This window comes from Rosa rugosa, chromosome 2 (assembly GCF_958449725.1).
Source record: "Rosa rugosa chromosome 2, drRosRugo1.1, whole genome shotgun sequence".
Lineage (NCBI taxonomy): Eukaryota > Viridiplantae > Streptophyta > Magnoliopsida > Rosales > Rosaceae > Rosa > Rosa rugosa.
In genome coordinates this window covers 61,257,124-61,277,010 of record NC_084821.1, presented here as the reverse complement: position 1 = coordinate 61,277,010, position 19,887 = coordinate 61,257,124, and the positions used below count along the sequence as shown (strand labels likewise).

General features: G+C 38.0%; 5 protein-coding genes across 5 annotated transcripts; 3 read left to right on the top strand and 2 right to left on the bottom strand.

Moving 5' to 3' along the window:
• The first annotated feature begins 597 nt into the window (after positions 1 to 597).
• On the top strand, positions 598 to 4,095 carry LOC133732735 (probable WRKY transcription factor 14). Its single transcript, XM_062160321.1, has 3 exons — positions 598 to 1,654; positions 2,371 to 2,511; positions 3,163 to 4,095. Exons 1-3 carry the CDS (start codon positions 984 to 986, stop codon positions 3,845 to 3,847), a joined length of 1,497 nt encoding a protein of 498 aa, XP_062016305.1. The 5' UTR covers positions 598 to 983; the 3' UTR covers positions 3,848 to 4,095.
• A 3,235-nt stretch (positions 4,096 to 7,330) lies between these two features.
• On the top strand, positions 7,331 to 10,852 carry LOC133729057 (uncharacterized). The gene is made up of 6 exons (XM_062156535.1): positions 7,331 to 7,697; positions 8,923 to 9,072; positions 9,409 to 9,502; positions 9,670 to 9,752; positions 10,098 to 10,251; positions 10,410 to 10,852. The coding sequence occupies exons 1-6, from the start codon at positions 7,524 to 7,526 to the stop codon at positions 10,643 to 10,645; spliced, it is 891 nt and encodes a 296-aa protein (XP_062012519.1). The 5' UTR covers positions 7,331 to 7,523; the 3' UTR covers positions 10,646 to 10,852.
• Positions 10,853 to 11,023: 171 nt separating this feature from the next.
• On the bottom strand, positions 11,024 to 14,371 carry LOC133729055 (pentatricopeptide repeat-containing protein At4g20770). The gene is made up of 2 exons (XM_062156533.1): positions 11,475 to 14,371; positions 11,024 to 11,378 (listed from the first exon to the last, which is right to left on the bottom strand). The coding sequence occupies exon 1, from the start codon at positions 14,366 to 14,368 to the stop codon at positions 12,041 to 12,043; it is 2,328 nt and encodes a 775-aa protein (XP_062012517.1). The 5' UTR covers positions 14,369 to 14,371; the 3' UTR covers positions 11,024 to 11,378; positions 11,475 to 12,040.
• On the top strand, positions 14,371 to 17,642 carry LOC133729056 (alpha N-terminal protein methyltransferase 1). Its single transcript, XM_062156534.1, has 8 exons — positions 14,371 to 14,723; positions 14,829 to 14,976; positions 15,210 to 15,268; positions 15,430 to 15,549; positions 15,726 to 15,827; positions 16,843 to 16,897; positions 17,070 to 17,170; positions 17,302 to 17,642. The coding sequence occupies exons 1-8, from the start codon at positions 14,496 to 14,498 to the stop codon at positions 17,425 to 17,427; spliced, it is 939 nt and encodes a 312-aa protein (XP_062012518.1). The 5' UTR covers positions 14,371 to 14,495; the 3' UTR covers positions 17,428 to 17,642.
• Positions 17,643 to 17,815: 173 nt separating this feature from the next.
• Positions 17,816 to 19,887, bottom strand: LOC133728094 (probable LRR receptor-like serine/threonine-protein kinase At2g23950). Its single transcript, XM_062155502.1, has 2 exons — positions 18,421 to 19,887; positions 17,816 to 18,336 (listed from the first exon to the last, which is right to left on the bottom strand). Exons 1-2 carry the CDS (start codon positions 19,655 to 19,657, stop codon positions 17,969 to 17,971), a joined length of 1,605 nt encoding a protein of 534 aa, XP_062011486.1. The 5' UTR covers positions 19,658 to 19,887; the 3' UTR covers positions 17,816 to 17,968.

Here is a 19,887-nt window from a genome sequence, read left to right as displayed (position 1 = left end):
CTGCATATGCACCCAGACATTTTTTTTTTGGATCAAATATGCACCCATACATTAATATTCAAATTCACGGTTATACAAGTTGGGTAGAGACAGACGTATAGTAATTAATCATAACTGCGTTGTGAAGTCATTTTTTAATAAGATAGATTTAGTTCGGACTCATTTTCACCTCATATATCTTAGACAACACAGATATTTATATCTTAGACAACACAGATATTTTTTTTCCTTTTATTTGGTTGGCCTGATATTGATTCCTCATTCCAAACGTTCTGGTAAATAATATATGAACATTGAATGTGGCAAGCTTTGAAAAAGAAACGAGGAATGGTACCCTTGTGGCCTCGCTCATTTTCTAAACGTTTCTCCGAGAAATGCGGCTACTTGCCGCCTCTTTACTTTCCTATCACTTGTTTGCCCAACAAAAAAGAAAAGAAAAAAAAAAAAGAGCTAGAAATGACTTTGTATTATAAAGGTCTTTCTATACAAATTTTTTGACAGTGAAGAGAGATAAAAATAAAAAACAACTGTAGCTCGATGACAAATAGTTTATTAGCAATTCGGCAAATTTCAGACATTAATTAAATCTCAGCCTCTCTTCTCTCTTCTTTCTCTCTCTTTTTGTTGCGTATGGAGAAGAGCTGTTTTGTATGAAAAGTCAGCTCCCGATCTCCACCTCTCTCTGATCTCTTTTCTTTCTTCAAAACCATTCTCTTTTTCATGACTTTGTTTGTTTTTGAGAAGCACATAACCATATAACAATCCACAACATCATCATCATCGATCACCTCCAAAACTCGTTTCCTTTGCGCTCTCTCTTTTCTTCAGCTCCACAGCTACCTATCCATCTCTGCTGAATCAGAGTGACTGATCAGACTCAACCCAAAACCCAAAATTAATAGTGTATATGCTGTTCTACGTCAGCTAGGGTTGATTCAAATGACAGTTATTCTTGCTGATCTCCTATACTAGTTAGTAGTACCATGTGCAGCTTGTCTATGCCAATTGGGATGGAGAATTATCAAGGCGATTTAACTGACATACTTCGAGCTGGTGCTGCTACAGGATCATCCTCATCATCGGCTTATCATTCCGAAACAATGAATTCCGACAGCTGGCAGTTTTCATCCGATGATAACTATTCTATGAAATTCTCGACATCAATGGCCATGGAAGAAGTAGAAGACGCAAGGGACAATTTCGGCGATCCGTTTTCATCGTACATACGCGATCCACTTCTTCACGAGCTGTCGTCCACTTCCATCGGCGGCTTTTTCAGCAGCCCAAATTCGACTCCAGAAATGAACATCAGTGTAGATATGGAAGCTCGTGCTGCGCCGTTTGGTGCTCATGTGCCTGGTCACCATCATCAAGGTGAGGTTACTAAGAGGCCTTGCAACAACATATTCTCTCGCATGCTTCAGATCTCCCCCGGGAAGCTAGGCGGCGACGTGGCGGGGTGTGATTCGGTGGCGGTGTTGGGGTCACCGAGGGGGGGAGGAGGAGGAGGAGGAGGAGGAATCAAGGCGGTGCCTGGTGGTGTTATGGTTGGAAGCGACATGATTAATGCAAACAGCTCAAAAGGTTGCTTGCTCGAGAACACCGGAGTTGGGGTGCAGATCTCATCTCCACGGAATCCGGGTATCAAGCGAAGGTAAAGAGAGAGTAGAGATTTAAGAAATAGAGAGAGAACATTTAATATTTCTTGATCGATGCATGATTCCATGAATTAATTAAACCCTTGTTAACAACTATAGGACTTAATTATTCATACTTATTAATTAACCCAAGATTAGTAGCTATAGTTAGCATAGATTAGCAACCTTACGGACCTTTTCTGCAACTTGGGTTTTGGTTCAATCTAAGAATAGGGTTTGTTATAGACTCTCATAAAGTATAGATCTTTTGAGTTGTTATCATCTCCCATAGGTTGATTGTAGGGTCTTCTTGATTCTTGAAGAGGTCTAAGCTAGCATAGCTGGGATTGTTTTTCAGGTGAGGTTCATTGTTAAGTACTGTCAACATTAGTACTACCCAAAACACATGATGTACGTATATCTTTGCGAGTTGCAAAAGGTAAGGGGGGGCATTGTTTGTGTCACAATAGCAATCACACACTTAGCTTTCATCCTTTATCTTTTCTTTCCAAAGCCACCTGATCATCGAAACATGGCTGTTTTCATGAATATACTGAACCAAGCAACGTACCAATCCAAATATTTCATTTGTAACAGAAAGTGGTGAGGAATCAAGACATTTCCTTCCCTCCACTAATCTAATATCGAGTTAATTAGTTCGAACCATAAGCACGCTAATAATCATCATTAATTAATCAAGTAATGAATAGTAATGATTATATTATATGAGCAGGAAGAGCCAGGCGAAGAAGGTGGTATGTATTCCAGCGCCAGCAGCAGCAAACAGTAGGCCAACTGGAGAAGTAGTTCCATCTGATCTGTGGGCATGGAGAAAGTACGGTCAGAAACCCATCAAAGGTTCACCTTATCCAAGGTTAGTTTCAGTCAGTCTCTTACTTACTACGCTCTTGTCATCGTCATTTTCGATGATATACAGAAAGTTCCTAGAACTAAGGCTAAGGCTGCCATTTGCATATTTCACTGACAACCATGGAAGTGCATGTTGTGTCCCTTTTTCTTAATCATATATTATACTTTCAGCATTGAATGCAATATTGATACAAATCAGTTAATATAGGTGCAATTAATGATGTTATTTTTATCAAAATTAGTACGGGTATAGTATTTACTTCAAATTAATGGGATTTTGTAGAAATTTAAAAACTGATTTCGTATGCATATCTCATACATATTATCCATGTGTATTATTTTATTCAAATGATTACATGTATTAAACAAAATACATGGTGACATAAGATTTGGAGTTGACCATTCCTAGTTCATAACTTAGATCTTTTTCTCTTCCAAAATCGTTACTGTTATAGCAATATTTGAATAGAATGACCGATGGTGTAACTTAGATAATTAGTGATTTGCATGCTACATCATTTAATACACAAAAATAGTTAGCCCTAGCATTTCTGAAACTCAATTCATTTATTAAACTGTTACAAGTGGGATATGATGAAAGAAAAGACAATAAGGGTTTTGATTTTTGAGCTGATTAATTAACAAATATGTGCAGAGGTTACTATAGATGCAGCAGCTCAAAGGGTTGCTCAGCAAGGAAACAAGTAGAGCGTAGCCGGACTGATCCAAACATGTTGGTCATCACCTACACTTCCGAGCACAACCATCCCTGGCCAACCCAGAGAAATGCTCTCGCCGGCTCAACCCGATCCCAGCCATCAAAAGCCGGTGCCGGTTCAAAGACCTCTCCTAATACTGCTCATCACCAAAAGCCAGATAGCCCAGCAAAGGAAGAACAAAAGGCTGCAGCTGACAGCATGAACGAGAATAATCATGTACTGTCTCCAGTTAATGCAACTGTTGGAAGTAGTTCAACAGTTAAAGAAGAGTTTGAGGACATTGAGAAGCTGCAATTGGAGCTTGATCATCATGATCCCCATCATCAGCATGATAGTGATCATCACCAGTTCAGTAATCATGATCAAGGTTTTCCTTACAGACCATCAATGCCTGAACAGTCCAACAACCAATCAGAGGATTTCTTCGCTGATTTAGGAGAAATTGAAGCTGACCCACTAAACCTCTTGTTCTCACAGTGTTTCACATCAGATGAACAGCAAAAGGGGGGAAACAAGGCTGCCTTGGATCCATTCAATCTCTTTGATTGGTCTGGAGATCAAAACACCAACACCCCCAACAACAATCCTTCATTTGGTCATGAAGCCAAGAGGCGTTTATAACAAGAGCAACCCTGGAAACAACTTAACATTCCCCCGACTAAAACAAGAGTTAAGACCACGCTTTTTTTAAGTTAGTTTTTGTGGTAATGTTTTGATATGGATCTTCTGGTGTGTATTGAGTAAGGCGAGATAAACCACATTAGATAAATTTGTTACGACAAATGAATTGTTACATCAATTATTATGCGACACATTATTTGATATATAATGTAATTTACTAATGTGGTTTAAAAATGTAGTTACTTTAATATTATTGTTGAATTTTATATTTACCTTTTTATTACTTTCTAGTTATTTACCAGAATTAGTCAGGGATTAGGGAAGCGAGAATGCGAGATCACGTAAAGAAGAGAGAGAGTGCTGGTTGATTGGGAGCAGACCTAAGAGTCCCACATTCCTTTTGGAATTTTTAGTGGATGGGACAGAAAGCTTAGGAACAGAGGTTTCTACAGTAAAAACAAGTATCATCCGTCAGAGACATTGACAGGTAGAGCTCAGTACTCTCAATAGTGAGAGGATGAGATTGATGAGAAGAAGATGGGACTTGGGCTTCATCTCTCAAAGTGGGAAAAATAATTCAACCGCAACCTTTGGTCATGTGGGTGGGTGTTTAAAAAAAAAAAATAAAGAAAGCTTTTTAAGTAAAACCCTCTTGACTGCTTTGCTTTGCTGGTGAGATTTGGAGGACAAAAGCCAGAAAATAAAGAAGAAAACAATGAAAGATGACAAAAGAATCTAGGAAAGAAAGAATTACTGCATGAAAAGCTTGACCTATCTTATCAGTCTAGTCTGATGTGTAATTTGAGATGGTTTTTAAAAAGAAAATAAAACGTATGCTTTGTTTTCCACTTTTCCTTACTTTTTTCGTGTATTATCCATCGATCCAAGTAGTTGTGCAGTTGTGCTTACTTTTGGATATTTACTCAAAAGTGTATTACTTTTTGAATAGATTGTTTATGTATTTTTCAGAAAGCTACAAATTACTATGGGTGAGTCTTATCATATCGATCATGCATAAAATAAATAGGGCACTTTTATATATTGCATAAGGTCCAGCAGATCGAGCTTAGAAATTTATCATTTTGCATGTCAAATAGTGATTTAACTACCCTAGTACTTCCGGTCTTGTTGGCATCAAGCATGCACGTTAAAAAATAAAAATAAAAAGAGTTAATAGTTATCCCGACTGCTTGTGTGCCAGTGATTTTAGAATAGTAACGAAAGTATTATATATAGGCAGGTAGTACAGTACAATCTTCTTCTTCTTTTTTTGTCTTTTTTTTTTTGGGTCAAAGAATAGGTCGGCAGGTAGTCTCTAAATCAAACGAAGAAAGAAGCAGGTGATATCTAAGTTTTTTTTTTTTTTCGGTCTGAAGGTGATATCTAAGTTATACCAAGTTTTCACAAGAGCTTTCCTTTTCTTTTTTGAGTTTGATATAAACTAGCTAGGCTTGATTACCGGAAAAAATAAGAAGAAAAGAAGTGAACTAGGGTGTCGTGCCTTGAATGCTTGATATTTACCAACCAAATTGGTATTCCGATCGTATTGTTAGAATTTTGTTTAGCGGGTTGCAACTAGAATTGGATTATAAGTATGTTATTTTGTAGTCGGATGTTCAACATGTGGTGTATTGAAGATAAAAGCCACGTATATAATGATCATCTTGTTGAAAAAGTGAAGGGTTGCTTTTGTTAAGACTATTCAATCAATCTTCTTATTGTGTTTATACTTCTTATTTTTGTAACGCAATTATTTTAGGATTTATTTTAAATTATAATGATGATTACATGATATCGAGAAAATGTGGCTCCTCCATATGGGTCAATCTTTACTTTAAACCATTGCATTGTATGGCTTTGTTCCACCACTAATTTGAAATTTAAATATATCACATTGAATTGGAAAATATAGTACGAAATATAATTCTATTATTTAGGCATAGGAAGACCTCAATAGGGTTGTAATATCCTTTGATCTTATATTTAAGCATTTCATTTTTGTTTTCTTCCCTTAAGTAGGCAATGACTATCCAAATGGGGATTGAGAATGAATGGATTTTTCAATGAAAACAACAAACCTATCCAAATGCAGTGTACATTGCATACAAATTGCGATATAATGTTATGCTTAAGTTTCCTATAACATTATCTTATCTTAATATAAGCATGCTTTGTTTTTTTTTCTTTTTTTCTTTTTGAAGTTTTAACACATGTCATGATTTGCCCTTGCATGCATCTAAAAGCATTAATTGTGTCCCCATTGGTATTTGGTAATGGAAGCAAACCTTATTCACCCAACTTATTGAGAAATAGTGACACCAAGTTCCGTCAAATCCATCAACTTTAATAGAAAAGAACAACAGTCCAAAAAGTTCTTGAACTTTGTCATCAAAAAAAAAAAAAAAAAAGTTCTTGAACTTGAATGGTTTCACAGTCTTGATTGATGGGTTAAGTGGCATTATGTATGTGAAGGAATAAAATTGGATGCAATTGGGTAAATGGGAGTGACTGTGATCATGATTTTGAAAAGAAAGAATTGGAGTTGTAATTGATGGGGCATACATAAAGTTTCATGACCATCTTCCTCCTCTTGATCGAAATGTTTGGTAACTCTTGAATGCACTTTGAGAGCTTTTCAATCTGGAAAATCCTGAACTCAATCATATTTACATGATAGATCACCATTCGATGTTTTCATAAATGTTTGGTTAAGTCCTAATCGCAATAACAAATAATTCGTTGAAGAATTTAAAATTTCCCATGATAAAATATAATCTCTCATAACCAAATTAGTAAAACTATGTACAATGTTCACATTTCTTTGCTCTCTTTCAAAAAAATATGGATGCTTTGTAATACTTGAATCAAGTATTATTATTAGTTTTTTCTCGCATTTGGCACATAAAATTGAAGAAATTGAATATAATCAACGGTCTAAATTTTTTAAGAAATAAATGATTAAATAAATTATAAGGCAAACTAGGAGTTTTGGTTGCTTGAGATAGAGGCACTAAAAGCTCATCATGCTTATTCCTTAAAGAACTCTAAGAGGGTATGATGATAGACCCACTTGAGGATTTAACTCACAACTATGGAAAGAAAATGCAATCATAGGACCCTACTTATCCTCAAAGAAACGAAACAAATCTTTATTGAGTTTATCATCATTATTTATGATTTAGATGTCGTAGATTTTCATTTCTGTCGATTAATTATAACAGCTTTGAACTCACAATGTACTTCAACTAATTCCCATCTTGGTCAATCAGACTCTGGATGTCAGTTGTGGATCTGGAATCGGAAAACCGTCTAGGTTTGTTCATTGGTCGGTTCCGGCCAACCCGCATCAATATTGGATAACAACCCTAGTACATGTTATCATGTCACTTTTTATAGGGTTTAGGGTAGGGTACTCAAATAAACAACTATGCAGCCCAATTCTTACCAGTTAGCATTCTTACAGCTGGCCCAATCAATCAGCCTCTTCTTGGTAGGAATTAGGAAAGTTCAGAAGAAAAGAAGTTCAGAGGTGGGAGATTATCAGCCACATATGAAGTGTTTACGTTGCAGTGAGCTGTTAGGTGGTCGTTGAGTAAAGCACTCTGTTCTTAACAGAACTAGAACACAAGAAAGAAACACAACGATTGGTCATTTGGGTTTGGCGAACCATTCAAGAATGTACAAATTGACGCATTTGTTTCTGAACCGACAATGCTCATTCATGGCGATGAGACATCTCGGCCGGAATGGATTAATGGCCCAAAGGGCCTCACTTTCTTCCTCTGAGGTCAAATGGGAAGGTGGGGTTTCCATGGTTCAGGGAGCTTCCAGAGGAATTGGCCTTGAATTCGTGAGCTTTCTTATTCTTTGTTTTTTATTTTTTGAGTTTGTATTGCTGATTTGCCAAATGGGTTGATCTGTTTCATGGAGATTTTGCTTTAGATATTGCCAGAATTAATAAAGAAGGTTGCTTTTTGATGAGCTGTTATCACTTGGCTTTTCCAAGTGGATAGTGTACTGCTAGCAGTGCTTTGAATTGGCCACAGTGGAGGGTTTGGATGTTGGAAATTCTGTACAATTTTACAAAATGTGATCTTTGTAATGTCTAGTGGAATCCAAAGTGTCCTTAATTATGTCCTTCAGTTACATAGGTAGTTTTCCTACATATATATCTCTTTTTTTTTCTTTTTGGCATTTCCTACATTATATGAGTTGAAGGTTTAGATAAGGAAATTTTCCATATCAGTTCAATGCCAATTGAAAATTTGAAAGCTTCTTAATTGTTTTTGTATGGCTATCAGACGGATAGAGTTGACTGTCGGAAGCTCCGATATGTAGTCATGTTTTGTTTTTTGTTTTGGATTTTTGACATGGTAATTTAGCTCAGTCAGCTGACTTGCTGGTTTTGTTTCACCTTTGGCGACTGGCGAGCCTACAGTACTCTGCAGAATTTCCATGTAATTGGCAATCCAACACTTAAAAGATGGTATCGTTCTATAGAGGAGATAGTCATATTATATCAATATCAGTTCAGACCTCAGCATACCTTTCGTGTTTTATAGGCATATATTCCTGTTCACTAACATAATCTCTAAAATGCTTTTTCTAGTAAATTTTTAATTGTCATTGTTCAATAGTTTGCCTTTTGTTCCATAACAGAATTCAGAGTAATGAGAATTTTAGTAGGCATTATCTTAATTCAGGCCTTCGGATCTTGTCAGTGTAGTCTGAAATTTACCCTTTTGCTTACCACTAGAATTTTAAGAATTCAAGATATCCTTGGATTGAAAACATATATAATGTTTGTGTCTGTGTCGGTATAGCTTTCTACTGTTGTGAGTATTAACCATTTAACTTAAAGACCAACTGAAATGTCATGAGTATATGCTCACCTGTTATCTTTCTGCTACTCAAATAGCTCGAGAAAGGAAACCATTTTGTTTTCTGTAATATACATTTTTGGTCTTTCGAGAGGGAAGCAAGATTTCCCTTGCTATGCCTGTGACATTTATCTGCCACATTACTGTGAAATGTTCCTTAAAATTCTGATATTTTTCTGTCTTTGTCTTTTATAGGTTAAACAGTTGTTGGAGATGGAAAAAGGTCATGTTATTGCTAGTTGCCGTAATCCTAATGGGGCAACAGGTCTTCTCCATCTGCAAAGTAAATTCGCTGAACGCCTTACTGTTCTACAATTAGATGTGACGAATGAAAGCACCATACAGGTTCCTTTTCTTGATCTCTGAAAGTTCATTTCTTCTCTAGCTCCTTACTGAAAGAAAAGTAACCTCAGTTGCACTCACCGTTTCGTTTTTTTGGTCACATTAGGTAATTTTGATTGCCTTATAGTCAGCAACGGGTTCATATTATCATAATCAATCTTCTTGTTTCCACTTTTGGGGGTTGCTTGCGAACCCGTAACAAAGAAATTAAAAGAAAATCTTCTCCTTCCTTTATCTTCTTGGAATGAAGATGCTCATCAATTGAACTTGATAATAGACTTCTTGTCTGTAAATGGGACTATTTAAATTACTCTCTAATAAGTTTTCTTTGGATTTCAGGAATCTGCAAAGTCTATCAGAGAAAGATATGGCTCGTTAAACCTTCTCATCAATGCATCTGGGATTCTTTCAATACCTAATGTATTGCAACCTGGTATGCATATGGATTATTGCTTGTAAAGAGTTAAAGATTAGTGTGTTTCATGCACCAACATATAATTTACTGTCACATATAGTCTACAAATCAAATATTTTACTCAGAAGTTTATCAAATGTAGTAAAATCCAGACAGTCATTTGTATTCTTTTATTTCCAGTACAGAAACCACACTGAGCAAAGTAGAGAAGTCATCTTTGCTGCTTGCGTATGAGGTTAATGCTGTAGGCCCCATTTTAGTGATCAAGGTATGCCCACTATACGTTTCAGTTTTTGAATCCTGGCTCACTTTCATCATTTTTAGGTGGGGAGAATGGTAGGTCCATAAAGTGGATATACAGTGTGAATTATAGATTCTTTTTAGAAGCGAATTCCTGTAGGTTTTCTAATATAAGCCTCCCAGTATGGAGTATCAATCTAAAAGTGCATCCATATAGTTTTGCCCAACTTATATGGCATAGGTTTTCCTAACCAAACCCCAAAAATGATACTAGGACCTTTCAATTCTTATTTTTGTTTTTTTTTTTCAAGTTCTTTTGATGTGAGTGCATATCCCTAGTTGGCTAATCATTGCTATCTATTATCTATTCAAGCATATGTGGCCTCTCCTAAAGGTCGGTGGTGGACTGGGAACTGAAAGGGATGTTGCAGTTGTGGCCAATGTGAGTGCTAGAGTTGGATCCATAGGGGATAACCGTCTTGGCGGTTGGCATTCTTATCGAGCTTCGAAAACTGCACTTAATCAATGTATGATCTTTTCCTCGGTGCGTCTTAACATCAACTGTCTCCCTTCACCACTTCTATCGAGCAATCTAGTCATTCTGACTAGTACCACCCAATAGTATCCCTTTAAACTTAAATACATATCTTTCGACTTTATAATAAGTTTTTGTCAAATATTGCAGTGACAAAGAATATATCAGTTGAATTGGCACGGAGGAAGGATCCGATCGTTTGCATTTTATTGCACCCAGGTACAGTGGACACAGATCTCTCCAAGCCATTTCAGAAAAATGTTCCAGAAGGCAAGCTTTTCACAACAGAGTTCTCAGTACAGAAGCTCCTGAGCATCATCCACAATGCAAAAAGGAATGATAATGGAAAGTTCTTTGCCTGGGATGGTCAGGAAATTCCTTGGTGAACGTGGGGTTACTTCTAAACAGGAAATAATAAACAAGTTTCATTGAGTGAATAGGGTGCAAGCCTTCAATTGCCTCTTAAATGTGCAACTTTTGATTTACTTTACTGATAAAGCTAGCACTTATTGAGTCTCATTCTTTCTCTATTCTGTTGATACTCTGAAGCTTAAATTTGGTTAAAACAGCTCCAGAATCCAGAGCTTTTTATACTTTGTACATGTTCATATCAAAGCCACTGACCTCTCTCCAAAAGATTGAGAAGCCATTAAGGCATTAACTGAACAAGTCCTTAAAGCACTTGATGCAGGCAAGGCTGTGGAACAAGAATTTAAAGAAGGCTTAAAACTGAGTAACTGATGAAAGTGAAGCGCGTAGCTAGAGATGAGAACCTAAGATCTAGATAACCAAAAAATCAAAGAGAAGTCACCTGTCTTAAAGGCTACAAGACTAGGCAAGATTCAAGAACTATGCATGTGTGTCAAATCTCTATTCACTATGGCTAGCTACTAATACATTTCAAGCTAATCCTTTAGTCTTGAGATTAATCTATCATCTATCCTGTTCAGTTTAGTAGCTCTGCTTTCCTTTGCGGCAAAAAAGTAGTACATTTGAAGCATCAATGGTAGATCCATCTTGAAATATATTGTGCCAGTGATCTTGTCAGGAATGCTGGTAGTGTTCTCCATTTGGATGAGGATGCTACACAGAGAGGACAGTGGACGCTGCGACGTAGACCTGTAAATACACCATAACACACCGGTGCTTAATGACTTGCATGTAGTTGTTTTAGAGAGAGAAAGCGGGGGACGGAAGGAGAGAAAGGTAGTTCACCTGTTAAAGCCAAGATGAATGCAGATCATCAATATTCTATGATTCAGTTAATCAATGTGATGATCATGCAAAAGTAATTAGAACTGGTAACATCTGCAGCCAGCAACAAAAGATCTTGCAAACTGCAAAGGTATTATGCCTGTGAGATGAAAACCTTCACAATTACTCCATCCCTTCACTTCGGAATTTGTATGCAGCCAGTAGCCTCCACAGCCCTGCCTGTCAGTCATACAAACTGCACAGGGCTGGTCAGGTTCTTGAGAACTGTACTAAACAGATTCATTATAGAGATGCTAAGGCTTGATGCACTTTCTGTTTTATAGTTGCTAAGCTTACTAAGGAGAGAAAATCAATCCCGTCAACACTTCCACCCAGAAGGTGATGTAGCAAGCTCTGCTAAGTGGTTATTACCTCTCGAGAGTGTTCCACTTGATACCAAGTTACCAGCTTCCCCTGTGTTGTGAAGAAGTACCAAGGCCTGTCTCTGTAGCAATGTTTAGACTCTAGGCATTGCACCAAGAATTTATATTACTTGCTCAACTTTATCATCAATCAGCATGAAGTTATCATCCCACCATACTGGATCGCATTCCCTTCTCGTACTCAATCCGGCTATAACCTGGATCCTTGACAACTTGTTTGTTACTCATTAGATCTCTCATAGCTCTTGCCTCGTCCCATCTTCCTAAAGAAGAATAAATATTGGCCAAAAGCACATATGGAGCTGAATTATGTGGGTCCAAGTGGATGAGTTCGTCAGCTGCTCTTTTCGCTAAGCTCACATTAGCATGAACCCTACAAGAACTAAGCAAAACCTCCCATATAACTGGATCATCTTTATATGGCATCTCATCTAGTAAGACTTCTGCTTCTTGGAAACGACCAGCACGGCCAAGAGAATCAATAATGCAAGTGTAATGATCCAGAACTGGCTCCACTCCATGTTTGTGCCCCATTGAATTAAATATTTCAATGCCTGCATCGACCAATCCAGAATGGCTGCAAGCAGTCAAAACGGCAACAAAAGTAATGGCATCAGGTCTCTCAGCTGAGGCAATCATGTCCCAATAAAGAAGAACAGCCTCATCTCCACGTCCATTCTGTGCATACCCATGTATCATTTCATTCCAAGTAACCGTACTTTTGCTTGACATCATATCAAAAAAATTCCGGGCCCCATCTACATCACCACATTTGCAATACATACCAATGAGAGCACTCCCAACAAAAACATCGCTCACATATCCATCTTTTGTTATCTGAGCATGAACCTGTTTCCCTTGAAATGAAGAAGCAAGCTTTGCACAGCAACTCAGTATAGTAGCATAAGAGAATTGGGTGGGAAGCATCTCATGTTGCCTCATCTGCTTAAAGTAAGTGAAAGCTTCCTCATCTTGAGAATTTAGTGAAAGACCTGCTATCATAGAGTTCCAACAAACAACATCTAACTCTTGCATATTATGAAATATATGCTTTGCCATTTCTGTCTTACCACACTTTGAATACATGCCAATAAGTGCGCTTGCAACATATATATCTGTATCAAAGGCAGCCTTGTGTGAGGCAGCATGGATCTCTTCTCCAGCCTCCAGAATCCCCATTGCTGCACTAGAGCTGAGAGCAATTGCCAAAGTAGTTCGATCAGGTTGCACACCCTGAAACTGCATTTCCCTGAAAAGCTTGATTACTTCCGTGTGGTCTTCATTCTGGAAATAGCCAGAGAGTATTGCATTCCATGAAATCACATTTGGGCATGAAATGTTATCAAACATTTGACGGCCACTTTTTATATCACCAGACTTGACACATGCTGCAAGCAAATTGATATATGTGACCTCATCAGGTTCAAAGCCCCAATATTGCATTCTTCGTAGATATTCTATAGCTTTCTGACTCTGAAATATTAGGCCATACCCAGTTATCATGACATTCCAAGAAACAGCACTAACTTCAGGTATACTAGCAAAAACCTTCTCAGCACTCTTCATGTCCGCACTCTTTGCATACATATCAAGCAATGAATTGTTCAAGTGAAGATCTCCCTCAAATCCAAGTTTAACAGTAAGGGCATGTATTTGTTGCCCATTCACATTACTCTGAATTCCATCACTATAATCATAAACACCAGACTCGCCACACCCTTTAGCACAAACACCCAACATACTCGACAACGAAACAGAATCAACACGCACCCCTTTCCTACACATCAGCCTAAACATTTCCAAGGCCTCCGCGACTCTGTCCGTCTGCTTCAACCCCCCCATCATAGCCGTAAAAGTAACCTCATTCGGCTCAGCCATGTCACCGAAAACCTGCATTGCATCCCTCATAACTCCACACTTAGCATACATGCACAGCAAAGCATTCCCCACATACACATTCTCCTCAAGGCCAATTTTCGCCACAACCCCATGACATTTCCTCCCCTTCTCCACATCCAACAACCCTCCACACGCACTGAACACACTCGCCAACGTAAAATGCGTCGGCACCAACCCCTCTGAAACCATCGCCTCATAAACACCCACCGCCTTTTCCTCCTGACCATTTCGGGCCAAAGTACTAATCAGAGTGTTCCAAGACACAACATTCCTCTCAGGCATTTTCAGAAACAACTCTTCAGCCTCCCCCAACCTCCCAGCTTTACAATAACAACCCAACACAGCATTCCACGAGTACACATCTGGCTTAGGCATTTTATCAAACACATGGTGGGCATAACCCAAATGACCACACTTTGAGTACAACTCAATGAGTCTATTAGATAGAAACGTATCAAAGTACAAGCCTTTATTACGTAATATAAACCCATGAATAACCTTCCCGCCCAATTGGGCCTTCTTGTCTATACAACCCTGTAAAAGCTTAGCTAACCGGGTAGTCCCTCCTTCCATAGCTTCTCAAAGCTCAAAGCTTTTCTCTTTTTTCTTGCTCAGCTACACCCTAATATTTACCCAACACGCCACGTGGACTATAAATGAGGTCGTCGTCCTCGTCCTAAAAAAAAAAATTAGGGTTTTCATGCTTTTATACTCAGAGCTACTATTAACAAAAGGCTTCACCTTTTTTGGGGCCAAAGACTTCACCTTTAACAAAACCCAGAAAAACCCAGCTAGGATTTCGATGCAGAAAGGTGGGTTGGACTCCGATGGCCGGGAATTCAAGACCGCCGAGGAGATGTGGAGGGAGCAGGTCGGAGATGAGAGCAAGAAGACGGATTGGTACCGTGAAGGCGTTGGCTACTGGGAAGTAAGTGCTTTATTATGAAGTGCTTTATTTGTAAGTGCTTTGTTTTGTTGGTCATTTTGTGGTGGGCATTGGGAGAAGTGTTTGATTTTGGTTTTGTTTGAAAAGGGTGTGGAGGCTTCGAATGATGGAGTGTTGGGTGGATTTGGGCATGTGAGTGAGACTGACATAAGGGATAGTGAAGCTTTTCTTAATGGGATTATATCTGAGGTTTTGCCCAATGCTGCTAATGGCCAACGCCACCTTGTTGCTCTTGGTATGCAAAGCTCTCTCTTTCTTTGTGGTTGTGTGTGTTGGTTTTGTTCAGAAGTGTCTAATGAACTGTGCAGGAACAAGTTGAGTTTGGATTGAATATGCTCATTTAGTGTCAGTAATGCTTTGGGGTTTTAGCTGTTAAGCTTGAACATAGAAATATGAGAAGGGTTGCTAGCTAAATGTGGGGTTTTGTTGGCAATGCAAAATTTTTAATGAATGTTGAACTTTTGACAGATTGTGGTTCTGGCATTGGGAGGATCACAAAAAATCTTCTCATAAGATACTTCAATGAGGTGAGTTCAGTTTGTGTGTGGAACCTCTCTCTCTTGCCATATTTCAGTATTCAGTTTCCGAGGAATTGATTTGATCGCTGTACATGGTTTTTCGGGGGTGTTAGACTGATCTTGTGTTACTCTCTTTGATTGTTTATTTCTTCATTTTCTTGAAACCCCAGGTTGATCTTCTGGAGCCTGTGTCACATTTTTTAGAAACTGCTCGGGAGAGTTTGGCTCCTGAAAATCAGATGGTCTCTGATATGCACAAAGCCACTAATTTTTTCTGCGTGCCTCTTCAGGTAATGTACTGACTAATGAGTTATTGAGACAACACCTGCCACATGATTCAGTTGGTCATCTAGCTTTTTGAACCACTGGAAATTTGGTGTGCCTTTGCTTCCTCTGAATATCCAGCTCTTGTTCTTGCTGATTCTTTTGTAAACTTCATGAACATTTTCTTGCCTTAACTTTTTAGGAATTCACACCAGAAGCAGGAAGATATGATATTATATGGGTTCAGTGGTGTATTGGGCATCTCACAGATGATGACTTTGTGTCATTCTTTACAAGAGCAAAGGTAGAGCTGTTTTTCATGAATCTTAATGTGAATGTTGGGTTGAAGAAGGTATCTGCTGGAATTGTGAAGTTTGCTTCGTAATCAAGTGTTAGACTGTTGACAGTGAAAACTTGAGGCTTGGTGTCTATGATCTTCCATTTAGATTGACAAATCTATGAAATTTTGCAACCTCTTACCATGTTTCAATGTTGCTAATATACCTTAACTTGGGCATTATAGTAGATGCTATGAAAATCTTCTGTTGAATGCTGGACAAGTGACTAATTGTAAGTTGCTCCTTGACGTAGAAATTTACCTCAAGGGTTATAGCGAAAAGATCCTCTAAATTTCTAATTCCAGACTTCCAAGTTCTACAAAGAAGAAGTTTGATTTCTTTTCCAGTTGACTGAAGTCCTTCATTCATAATGTAACAGTTTATATTTTGTGTAGACCTGGTTTATTCTTATTCAAAAATTGTTGTGCACAGAATTTTAACGTAAAACTTTTCCCTTGAACTATGGGAAAAACTGGTATTAGACCAAAAATAAAAAGGAATGGAAAAACTGGTATACTTCTGGCTTCTTCTCAGGCTCAAGCAAGTAACTCAACCGAACTCAACTTATGTTTCCGTAATTACATGTACTTGACTTTCTTGTGGATCCATAATTTCTGACATTATGCCCTGAGTTAGTATTCAATTCAGAGTATTTTTGTTCCCTGTCCACCTGCAATCCAAAAAAGGAAAACCAGTATTCCATTGCCATGTCCTCAATAATGTCACTTTTTGGGTATCAAATGCCTGAAACTTTGGGCAGTCATCTATTTATTGTCAATATGTAATTGAGGCGCTTTGATTGCAGGAATACTGCTATTATTGTTTTCATTTTGTCTGCTAACTATCAATTTCTTTTCCATAATATGTTTCTATTGTTAATCATTAATAAAATCCTAGCATGCTATTCTTGTCAGTTTGTATGTGTAAATGTATTGTCAATTTATTATGATTTCCTGGTACTAACAAATCTATTATTTTTAGGTTGGATTAAAACCAGGTGGTTTATTTGTCCTTAAGGAAAATATCGCTAGAACCGGTACTGTGCTTTATATTTCACTCCCTGTCTTTTTGGTTGTGTTAAAGTTTCTTTTCACCTGTTTCCAGTACTGCTAAGTTTACCATACCATGAAAAGTGTATTTGTCTGCATTATTTTTCGGGAGTGAGGGTCAAAATTTTAGGATTAATTGTGTCGATGACTCAATTGTAGGAGGATTCGTGTTAGACAAAGAAGATCGGAGCATCACGAGGTCTGATTCGTACTTTAAGGAGCTCTTCCGTCAGTGTGGACTTCATCTTTACAAAATAAAGGTTAAAATCAAAGCCTCTTTTTCATTAAACTAAAGATTCTTGGTTAAATTATTGTCTTCTTAGATGAATTTCACCGTGTTTTTAGTGTCGAAGTTTACTTCTTTCATAATGCTGGTTTTGGCTTTGTACAGGATCAAAAGGGATGGCCTCAGGAATTGTTTGCAGTGAAAATGTATGCATTAACCACCGAATTACCTAAGAAGGTCCATCAGACTAGATCTAAGGTGCAAGCCAATATACCAGCAATCATCAAGTGAGGAGTTTCCTCTTTGACTTGCTAATGATTATAATTTCCTTGCCAGATATTGTAACATGCCATTATTTTTTGCACCTGCATGTGCTACCTTAAGTATGTAAGAACCAGATTGTATTCAGCTACAAATTCTGTACTTTATGTGCTTGATGATGTACATTGTTTCTTTTTTATTGTATATAACGTACTAGTAGTGATGCGATTATATGTCCTCCCTTATGTGGTCTTGTATCCGTGGCAAAGCATAAAATAATATCTTGTGAGACATTGAAAGCCTTTGTCTTCAAGCTCACAAAATCTGTCTGCTATATATTCTTGATTTCTTATTGTCTTGATTTGCTAGAGAATAAGTTGCTGTATAGCAGGTATAGATAGTAAATGAAGTTGGATAAGTGGTTATAACTAGTGCACTCTGTAATAAGTTAGCATACATATATATCAAATAAACAGTAGTAAAAACTTCCTATTAACTATTGAAAACCAAAAACAAAAAAACACCTAAACTGTACAGTTAGTAAGTTATGGACACCTCTTTCTTTGAAAGATCATCTTGATTGCACACGCCTGTGTCCTTTTCCTCTTTCTGCATGAAATCTTCTGTGATAATGATTATGATGAGATGCTAAAACTCTGCATGACTGGTAGGCTCTACTCACAATATCAAACACCTGTTCTAAGCTTGGTTGCCGGTTGCTAGATACTTCTGTGCACATTAGCCCCAGGGATATTGCCTGTTTAGCTTGGTCGACAGTGTTTTGAGTCAATTCCATTTTCGGGTCTATTAGTTGCTCTAAGTTTCCAGGATAATGCATTCTGATATACTCTATAAAACCAGCCTCGCCCCTCTCAAACTCTTCTTGTGGCCTCCTGTTTACCATCATTTCTAGCAGGAATACTCCAAACTTGTACATCCCTGAAAAGCCAAAGTTTAGATGTTCATATTAGAAGTAGGGTAAAAACAAACAGATAGATATGATGTAGATTCATAGTGACTTACTTCTACTGCTACTGCTTTGATTTCCAACTTTAAACCTTGAAATCTTTGGGTCCAGACTGTAGTTACACAACATGATACTACTTGTCCTCAGATCATACCCAACTTCAGGCCACTGCTCCTGTAGATAACACATGCCTTCCACAATCCCCATCAATATTCTCAACCTGTAGTTCCATGGTGTAAAACTTGATCCCAAAAGCCAGCTCTCTAGGTTCTCTCCTTCCATCCATTCAGTAACAATGGCCCTCAACTTTCGGTTATCACACCAACCGAGTAAATTAGCCAGGTTCTTATGGCATAGCTGAACAAGAACCTTGCATTCTTCAATCACTTGCGGGTGGCTTTCGCTACTGTAAACCTCAATCCTGACATCAGTACCATCTCTCAGAGTTCCTTTGTAAATATCAACTGATGCGCTCTTCCCCATCAAATTGTGTCTTGAAAATCCGTTGGTTGCTGCCTTGAGTATTGCTGGTGTAAACCTGTGCTTTCTTCGAAACATTCTTGGGAGGAAATCAGGCCTGCGAAAACAGAGCCACCACAAGCAACACACCTTCAGAATCACAAAGATAGGAAAACCAATCAACAAGACGATAGCCTTGATTCTGAACTTTTGGTGATCTGGAATGAGACCCGAATGAAGAAAACTGGAAGAGTTAAACTTTTTGAAGAACAACGTATCAGAGATTTTACTCTCTGAGAAGTGATTATATGACAGATTCAGAACTGTGAGATTTGTGAGGGCAGAGAAGTTCTCTATTGGCACATCACCATACAGTTCATTATGGCTCATATCAAGAGATTGGATTTGGGTGCAGTGAAGGACATCAATGGGAAAATTGCTCTTCAAAGAGGCATTGGACAGGTCAATAGATAAGATGCTTAAAGGGCAATACTTCCAAAAGAAGGTGAATGACAAGTAGAGTGGTGCAATGTTTGGGCGGCTTCGAAGATCTACTTTAGGGAATGACTCGATGCAGTTCGAGTTCTTGGACTCGTTGCAGAGATGGCTTGCAACAATGGTGGATTTGAAAATCTCATCAAGGTCCATTGGAGAAGAAGTACTGCAGTATCTGAGAGATGGGTTCTGAAGACAGTTTTTCATGATTGTGGAGTTGAAATCTTGAGGTGGTTTTAAACGTTTAAGGTCATCTATAACTGATGCAGATAGAGTTGCAGAAACTGAGAATGAAATCGTGAATAGTAGGATGACGAAAGTTGCAGAAATGGAAGCCATGGAGAAGTTTTTGTGTTGCTGTTTGAAGGTGACTTTGATATTTAAATTGTGATTCGAGTTCAAACGGTTGGCATATGCTGGTTATTGTGGGGGGAAAAAAGAAGTGGGGAGTTCATTTTTGCACGTTCAAGGGTAACTTTTGGTGGTTTACACATCACACTTGAGCGTTCAGAGCAGTTTTATTCTTAGAGAAAAGCTACCTCTCTCTCTCTGTTGTTTTTTTTTTTTTT